This window comes from Xyrauchen texanus, chromosome 1 (assembly GCF_025860055.1).
Source record: "Xyrauchen texanus isolate HMW12.3.18 chromosome 1, RBS_HiC_50CHRs, whole genome shotgun sequence".
Lineage (NCBI taxonomy): Eukaryota > Metazoa > Chordata > Actinopteri > Cypriniformes > Catostomidae > Xyrauchen > Xyrauchen texanus.
This window is the reverse complement of record NC_068276.1, coordinates 26,953,360-26,963,114: the sequence shown is the minus strand read 5'-3', so window position 1 is coordinate 26,963,114 and position 9,755 is coordinate 26,953,360. Positions and strand designations below refer to the sequence as shown.

At 41.1% G+C, this 9,755-nt stretch overlaps 1 protein-coding gene across 1 annotated transcript; it reads left to right on the top strand.

Annotated features, from left to right (window-relative positions):
* The first annotated feature begins 748 nt into the window (after nucleotides 1-748).
* Nucleotides 749-4,965, top strand: tspan3b (tetraspanin 3b). Its single transcript, XM_052127983.1, has 7 exons — nucleotides 749-889; nucleotides 1,382-1,573; nucleotides 1,670-1,744; nucleotides 1,839-1,940; nucleotides 2,064-2,216; nucleotides 2,299-2,382; nucleotides 3,490-4,965. Exons 1-7 carry the CDS (start codon nucleotides 827-829, stop codon nucleotides 3,580-3,582), a joined length of 762 nt encoding a protein of 253 aa, XP_051983943.1. The 5' UTR covers nucleotides 749-826; the 3' UTR covers nucleotides 3,583-4,965.
* The last annotated feature ends 4,790 nt before the right edge of the window (nucleotides 4,966-9,755 follow it).

The following is a 9,755-nucleotide window of genomic DNA, read 5'->3' as shown; positions in this document are numbered from 1 at the left end:
GAGTTAAAGCATGGACTATTCAACAACAAATGAAGAGCCAACTATGACTGAAGTCATTTAGATTCATGCATAAATAAAGGCCACCTTAATTACATGTTAGCAGCCTACATGTTTGATAGTTAATTCATTAATTAACATGGGAGTAAACTCCCAAAATGTTTCATCACATGTCAATGTCACAATAAATATGAAATAATACAGGCTTATAAGCCAGGTAATATAAAGTACTTCAACCTTGAATTAAACACATTTTATTCTACACAAACGTCATAAGATGACACAGGATTATTCCACCATTATTAAATGGATGGTCCCAACATTAATAATGGTCACCAATGATTTGATCTCAACCCGTTTTGCGTGTTTCTACGTCAATTTCCTTTCAAATCATACCACTTGGTTCACTCGTCATCAGACCATAGAAACAGAGTGTCCTTATTGCTGGATAAAAATTTGGTTTAATTAAAAAAATATATTTGTCATTATTTTTCATGATTTCTTGGTGAGTTTCATCAAAACTCAAAATCAAAATGACGATGACGATAGCTACTGGCCTATTTTATTAATTTGAATACAGACGAAGAATCTTGTGAAAAGAGTTCCATGATGGCTAAATCTGTTCGCTCTAGAATGCAACGACACTGTCGCGTTTATTGTCCGACGATCAGAGAATAAACGGCGCAGTTCGAAATATTGAGGTCAGTGTGACACGTGACTGGCGCTGTCCATTTGGATGCTCTGTTGACTGTCGGAGCTAGACAATCGCACGTTATGCATCCGTGAATATCTCTCCTGGAAAAAAAAAAGATCTAGCCTCGCCGTGACTATGGGACAATGTGGTGTTATTTCTTCGAAGACGGTTTTAGTCTTCCTCAATCTTATTTTTTGGGTAGGTAGTCTATGATGGTTTGGTGTGGTTCGGATGCAGTGGTTCAAGGGCACTATGACAGCTCTGCAGGGATGCACGAGCCGAAGTGAATAAGATGTTGTTTACGTATTATAATCGATATTTTTGTACTATAATAGACAGAAATCTATTATGACTCGGTTTGAAAGCATCATTATTGGCTACTGCGCCAGTGAGATGCGACATGCACGTTGAGATATGTGGTCCTGTATATACTGTACGAGGCACATTATCACATCTGAGCGATAAGCAAATAAACATTTTGTTAACGAATCTCAAACAGATAATAAATTATGTAATGATGGCTTTAACTGTAGCCTTCAGTTGGCTATAATATGTTTGTTGTTCCATCATACATCTTCTGTAGCTAATCACGAGGCAAGATAAGACACTGTCTTTTTTGTCTAGATAGTAACATCTTTTTTAAAATCTTCATTTAGAAGGATATATTATTGCCATTTTGCATCCTCGCAGGCAGCTGCAGGTATACTGTGCTACATTGGGGCGTATGTCTTCATCACATACGATGATTATGACCATTTCTTTGAGGATATCTACACTCTCATCCCTGCCATGGTGATAACTGCTGTGGGGACCCTTCTCTTTGTAATTGGTTTCATTGGGTGTTGTGCCACCATTCGAGAAAGTCGTTGTGGCCTGGCTACGGTAAGTCTGACAGCTCCCACTTTCTCTATAGTTCTGCTGAATTTTGATTCTGAGTCTAAATCGTTTCCTGATTATCCTTATCTGTTTTTTCTGCAGTTCTCAGCAGTGCTGCTGCTTGTGTTTGCCACAGAAGTAGTTGTAGTGGTCCTGGGCTATATTTACAGAGCCAAGGTTGAATATACTGTACTGTAAATGACAATGAGCTTGTAGTTTGTGTCAATGTGTCACTGTTGAAACATTAAACACATCTATTTTTCTCTTAAAGGTGGAGGCTGTGGTGAATCACTCTATTCAGAAAGTATATGATGAATATAAAGGCCCCAACACAGATGCTCCCAGCAGGGCAATCGACTATGTGCAAAGACAGGTTCATTTTCTCAGTTTTTTTCTTAATAGTTCTTCTTCTTCTTCTTCTTCTTCTTCTTCTTCTTCTTCTTCTTCTTCGTATTCGTATTCGTATTCGTAAACCTTGAAATCTCTTCATTTTTAGCTCCATTGTTGTGGCATTCACAACTACTCTGACTGGATGAACACTCAGTGGTTTACCGAGTCAAAAAACAACAGTGTTCCAGTAAGCTGCTGCAAGCCCAACTTCAGCAATTGCACTGGGGCATTATTACGACCCAGAGACCTCTACCAAGAGGTAATATCCTAGCACATTCTGTAGATATGCCATTCAGCTGTATATGATAACAAATTTGATGTATCTTAATGTCCTCTTACAGGGTTGTGAAGTACTTGTAGTAAAGAAACTCAAGGACATTATGCTGTATGTCATACTCGCTGCATTAACATTTGCTGCCATACAGGTAAAAACACATGTCATGCAACACAATTTTGTTTTCATTGATTACCCAATGATTTATTAAACTCTACATGGCATGTGTGCATCTCATTCTAAACAAATGAATAAAACCAAACACATAGCAATACAATCTTCTCAGACACACTTTTTTTTGTTGTTGTTGAATGGAGCATACATTTTTTGCTCCTGTGCATAAAGCAAGGTTCTATACATCTTTGGGATGTATTGGAACATCAGCTGTGAAACAGGCCCCATCACTCGACAGTGCCTGACATCACTGAGGCTCTTGTGTCTGAATGGGCGCAAATGCCCACAGCCATGTCATCTAATGTAAAGCCTACCCAGAAGTGTGGAAGCTGTTATAGTGGCAAAGGGATGACCAGTTTCATATTAATGGCCATAGTTTTTTAAATTAAATGGTCAACAAGCACACACTTGTTTGGTTGTGGTGTTTACCGTATGTGTCCAAATACTTTTGGCCATGTAGTGCATGATTGTATGAACAGTAAATACTGGGAGTGAAAAAAATAATGGAAACAAATGAAAATGTTTTACGTCAAATTAAATATATCATACAGTTTCAATGAGGTCACATTGAATAGAGTTAGCATTATTTGTCTGCCATAAGGGTGGCCAGACAGTTACTGTATAGTATTCCTATAAAATGTTTTGCATTCAAAATATCATGTTTGCAAAATGATTTCTAGAGTTTGTGCCTGAATTGCAGGTGCATTGGTCCTAGAAATCAATTAACGTCCCACAGTCATTTCTAGATTTTTTTAAAAGTTTAAATCAGCAGGAAAGCGAAGATACTAGGGGTGATTATTTATGTTATGTTCATTGAATGTACACAGATATCAATTAATTTCCACCTCTATTCCTCAAAAATCTGAGGCTTTTCTTTTTGAAGAATGGTGCAGTATACACACAGTTCAGACCTTGTATGACAGCATTTCGAAAAGATTGCTTCTTGATGTCTGTATACTGCTTGTTAATAATTGTTTACATTATTTTGTCTATTCTTTTATATGCATAAAGTGTATCTGAAGCACATTCTCAGAATCTTTCTTAATGTGATTGTCTTGACTATCATCTTTGTTTCTCTGCGCAGATGCTTGGGCTGCTGTGTGCATATGTGGTCCTTTGCCACAGAGGTCATGACCCTGCCTATGAGCTGCTTGTCAGCACGGGTATAGATGCCTGAGTGGTACTACATGGCATCATGGGAATGGCTGGTCCTCCCAGCCAGTATACGTGTCTTATCCGAAGCAGGCTTACAATTTTCTACACTAGTATTAAACCCAGTTTCAGACTTTTGTTAGGAAAAATGTAAAGCTTTGACAGCCTAAATAGCCTTACTGTGGTTTAATTCTAAACATTATGGTGATAAAACTAAGAAGCTGAAGATTTTTCTTTGATCTAAGGCAATACTGACATTCTCCAGAGTCTGGTGAGCAGCAAATCTGTTTTTAATCATTATTTGGTTATTTATTACATTGTACATTTAACACTAATTGATTCCATGTGTCATGGTTATGTTATATAATGTTTTTTAATGTGTGGTATTTTAGGCCAAAGAAGAATTATACTGGATACTGGTTGACATAGTTCAGATATTTTTCCTTGTGTTGTAGAAGTGCTCCCTTTTAGCGATAATCAACCAGAAAGATTGTGTTATAAACTTCATTTACATTTCTTTTTAGACAACTTTTCTCTCTCAGATTTTGCATTCTGTGTTCCAGTCCTTAGCTTATTACTATGGCACTAAGGCTTTCCCCTCTCTACAATTACTAATTTCTTTAAAGTATAATTTTAATGCTTTGCTAAACACAAGCAGCAGCATTAAACTTGCAACAAAGAATTATCAAATATCTTTGCAAATCTGCAAGTGCAGTCAAAATACTTGACAGTAAAACAATCAAAAAACAAATGCATACTCTATGTAAATTATTTAGTGTCTTTAAAAAGTCATATTTGAGCTTTTTGAATAAAAAAAAAAAGATATCTAGGAAATTTCTGGATTTTTTTTTTCAGATCTATTTCTGTAATTTTAATCTGGTGACCAGAATGGATGTATTTTTGATCAACGATTTCTATAATTTATTCACAAACGCCTAAAACGGTATTTCTTTAATACCGGTAATAATAAAGGTAACTGCCTCTTTCTTTTATATTGTATATACTTGTGTACTTCAAAGGCTGTACAATGCCTTGGGACAGCAGACTATTATACATCTGACTAAAACTGGCAAATGTACATCACTACAGTGATGGGAACATAGTGTATATGCCTTTTTTCCCTTGATAAATAATAAAAAAGATTGACTCTTTGTAGCATGCAATTCACAGCATAATGTCACTAACAAAAGGATTAAAGTCTTGTAAAAGGCCACTGATATTAATGCTCACAATTTGTTCCCAATGTTCACTGTAGCAAGAAGAGTCTAATAGATCATCAGGACATGCATACATACAGTATGTTATAATTCATGCTTTTCATTCCTCCCAGTCCCAGAAGATGTTTAACAATGACTATTGCAAAGCACCTGACATGCTGATCAAATAGCATGGTTAATTAAATAAATTGCTGAATTTAAAACAATGCATTAAGTTATTGTTTTTTATTCTTCATATTATTCACTGTTTTATTGAATATCTTTCATATCTTTACAACAAAACACAAAAATGGACCTCTGAATTTTAAAAACAAATCAACAAGTAATTTTAGTTGTAGAAGAGACAGATTTCGACCACATCCGAACTTAAATAATATTGCAGTACATAAACGTATACATAAAAAATAATAATCCTCTTTTTAATTACTTTTTTACGCTCTTTATTAGAATATAAATTTTTCGTATCCATGTTGGCAATGAGCACGTGCAAGCAGTGTACAAGCAATCCACAGTCAAAGTTTGTGCACCCCCACCCCCCACACACATACACAATTTTCCAATTATCTGTTGTCCAATGTCTGTTTCTTTGCCCACTCTAACCTTTTCTTTTTGTTTTCTGTTTCAAAAGTGGCTTTTTCTTTGCAATTGTTCCCATAAGGCCTGCACCCCTGAGTCTTCTCTTTACTGTTGTACATGAAACTGGTTTTGAGCAGGTAGAATTCAATGAAGATGTCAGCTAAGGACAGCAAAATTTGTGCCTTCTTCCAAATTTTTGGCCACCAGTATATATATATATATATATATATATATTTCTCCCATAATCTCTTGTTAGAAGTTATATATATATATATACTCACAACAGTTATGTCCTTGAATCTGATTGGACGAGAGACGTTCCATGAGCACTGATGGTCTCACACCATCAGCACTCCGAAGCTTCACTGTGTGTGTATCACTCCGCTTGTGTTCGTGCTATTATAAACTAAACTTGTAAGAGCAGTGCAGATCAAGAGCTATGGTTTGTCTTTTTTTTTTTTTTTTACATTACATAAGTTAGCCAGCAGGTGGTGGCAAAAGTAAATTTTTGTGTGTAATATGAGCCAGTTGGTGATGTGAAGTGAATCTGCTACACTACACTACTAAAGCTAAGTAATGGCTTTAAATGGCTTTAAATGAACTATTTTAGTAAATTTATTTTAGTATAGTGCATAATATTGTTATTGCGTATCAGTACACTCTGACTGAAAAAGACTAAAAGGGAATTCTGGTTTGTTAAATATCAATAAAAATACTGCATACGATAAAAACAAGGAAAGGGCATCCATTAAACATTTTAATAAAAAAAATAAAATGAACATTCAATCATTGTTTCATTCTGAACCAAATTTTGCCAGTTAGAGTCAAGAGAGCAACTTCATGCATTCCAGAGGAGAGAAGAGGCCAGAACAAAGTAAGAGACCGGTAACCCAGGAGGAATCTGCACATGCAGAACTCTGCAGAAAACGTCTAGGTTACGTATGTAACCTACGTTCCCCGATGGAGGGAACGAGACATGTCAGAGAAGCGACACTAGGGGTCTCTCTTGTGTGCCGAAATATGCCTCTGACTTATGAAAAGGCCAATGAGAAGTTGGCAGACAGTATTTGCATACCCCGCCCCCGGACATACAGGTATTTAAGCGGGCAAATACAGGAGTTCATTCAGGATTTTTCTGAGGAGCCAGAAATGGTCCGGCCACAACAGTGGCTCGGCTCAGAGACATGGCGGGGAGCGGAGGTTACATACGTAACCTAGACGTTCCCCTTCTGTCGCTCTCTCAACGTTGTGTCGGAGAAGCGACACTAGAGGTCCACTTTAATCATGTCATGCGCTGGGCCGTGTACGTGAACTGCTGATACAGAAGCGGGCATGTATTCTTACATGCAAACGCGACCAGCTGTATCAGGCTCCACGTACCCTTCCCCAATATCCCATTAAAGTCATCAGAATCCTTCTGGTTACACTAGTGAGGGGAACAAGGTGATGCTTGCCAACCTGGGAACGGGCCAAGACTGGCTGGGCCTCTTTTCTCTCTATGTTTCTCGCATAGAGCAATCGCGGCCGGGGCCCTTACATGCATTAAGGGAAGGGGGTCTTACCCAGTTTCCTATTCTTTCAGGGGGAGAAGACCCTGAGAAGACCACACCTACCCTGCAGGTGAGGTAAAGGTGGCGAATACATCACATGGCCGCTTAGGTCCTATGTGGGAAAGTTGGCTTGGTGCTAGATCCAGCCTCGTAGAGGGTGGCTACAGCATGGCGACCGAGGCAGCTGGAACTGCCTAATGGGATACACGGGAGTCCACTCGTGAGGGGACAGTACCGCGGAGATTACACACAGGTGCAGTCCGCGTAGGAGGCTTTAACCTGTGGAACACCTATTCCAGTACAGGGTAGATTAAGTACCCGTAGTGGATTGGGTCGGCGAGTTCCTCCGCTGAACTGCGGACCCATGAGGACTAGGGAGGAATCAACCAGGGATCCGAGAGATGGAATCTCCTGGGAAAAAAGGCGCACTATTTTACCTCGGCTGCGGGAAAGAGCGGTAGGCGCAAGCGATTCACCTGGCCAGTTCGTCAGCGTGTTACCGAGTTCTACGGGCTCGGACCTGAGAGAACACGATATGATACCGAATCAAACCGGAGATTTTGAAATCTCGGTATTAGGTGTTGCCCACCCTGCTGCTCTACAGATGTCTGCTAGGGAGGTGCCCCTGGCCAGTGCCCACGAGGACGCAACACTTCTGGTTGAGTGCGCTCGATCCCGCAAGGGGGGGGGCACGGCCTTCATGTGATAAGCCAATGAAATGGCGTCGACAAACCAGTGGGCGAGCCTCTGTTTCAGCATTCCCTTTCTGCTGACCCCCGAAGCAGAGCTCTGCATGTGGTCCAAATAGATACGCAAAGCACATACTGGACACAGCAACGAAAGGGCTGGGTCTGCCTCCTCCCGGGGCAGCGCTTGCAGGTTCACTACCTGATATCTGAAGGGGAGGGCCACCAGGCAGGGCCACCCCCGTGCATGTTTCTGAGCGCCTTGGCCTGGTGGACTTGCAGGAGGGCCATGGCGTGCAGGGCGGAAGCGGCGCGTCCAGTGGCGCTGTAGGCATTCGCTGTCAGCGAGGATGTTGTCCTACAGGGCCTGGAGGGGAGTACAGGGCGGCCCCACCAGGTGGTAGTGTTTCCGGAGCATAGGTGGAGCACAACCACCCTATCCACCTGGGGAATTGCCGTGTATCCGTGGTGCGCTCCGCCGTCGAGTGTAGCTAGATCAGGTTCCTAAGAGGCGCCCGGAGGATAAATCCCTCCCAGCCAAGCCTGTTCCCCTCCTGGGACCTCTCGGGCCTCCAGAGACCTCCCTTCGAGCCGCTAGAATCAGTTGGACTCAGGGCCCTCTCTCTTAAAACTGCCCTGCTGATCACACTCGCTTCCATCAAGAGGGTCGGGGACCTGCATTCTCTGTCAGCGACACTTGCCTGGAGTTCGGTCCGGCAGAAACACATGTGATCCTAAGACCGCGACCGGGCTACGTGCCCAAGGTTCCTACCACGCCCTTTAGAGACCAGGTAGTGAACCCCAGGAGGAGACAGACCCAGCCCCTTCATTTCTGTGTCCGGTACGTGCTTGGTGTACCTATCTGGACTGCATGCAGAGCTTTAGACATTCTGAGCAGCTCTTTGTATGCTTTGGGGGACAGCAGAAAGGAAACGCTCTATGCGAGAAACATAGAGAGAAAAGAGGCCCAGCCAGGCTTGGCCGTTCCCAGGTTGGCAAGCGTCGCCTTGTTCCCCTGTCTAGGGTAACCAGAAAGACTCTGATGACTTTTTTGGGGCATTGGGGAAGGGTACGTGCAGTCTGACACAGCTGGTCGTCTTGGCACGTAAGTCACCTGCCCGATCCTGTGTCAGCAGAACACGTACACGGCTCAACGCATGGTGTGATTTAAATTGGACCCCTAGTGTCGCTTCTCCGACACAACGTTGAAGAGAGCGACAGACGGGGAATGTCTAGGTTAAGGATGCAACCTCCGTTCTCTGATGGAGGGAACGAGACGTTGTGTCTTCCCGGCCACATCGCTGAGCCGAGCCGCTGTAGTGGCCGGACCATTTCCGGCTCCTCAGAAAAATCCTGAATGAACTCTAGTATTTCCTCGCCTTTATACCTGTATGTCCGGGGGCGGAGTATGCAAATACTAGCTGCCAACTTCTCAGTGGACTTTTTTCATAGATCAGAGTTATATTCGGTGCTCAAGAGAGAGACCACTAGTGTCGCTTCTCTGACACTTACATCCGTAACATAGACGTTTTATGCAAAGCATAAAATATAATTTTTACTGCTTTTGTCCAAATAGAAAGCAGAAGAAGAACATTTTCGAAAAAGTTGGACTTTAGCCTTCTAGTATAATTGGAGTTAAATTGCAGAGTAAAACCTATCTTCACATTCCTTTGTACACCTTTTTTGTTTAGTTTTTTACTTTAAAAGCAAATTATAAACTATTTACATAGGATTTTTGTTTGTATAGCGCTTTTCACAACACAATTCAATACACATCGTTTCCAAACAGATTTATAGAAGTTCATGCCTTAATGTGTTTCCACAGTGAACAGCTTTATACTTGTGGGTGCGGAAAGGTAGGTGGGTGTGTGTGTTTTAAGGGTATGTGTTACGTTAGGCAAACAATGTCTGTCTTTCAACACTAAGTGTTTGTTGTTATTATTTTTATCTTCATTTTCATCTTCATTTGAATTTTTCATCATAATTGTGCATTGTTTTCGGAATTTAAATGATAGTATCATGTTCATACATGTGTTGCCTTGAGTGGCAACTGAATTCACTTTCAGTTCCAACTAGAAGCAGTGGGAAGGGTATGTTCATAAAAACAGTGATTAATGAAATTGACTTTGAGGTGCACATACAGTATTGTGGTAGCTAATTTGTAACTTT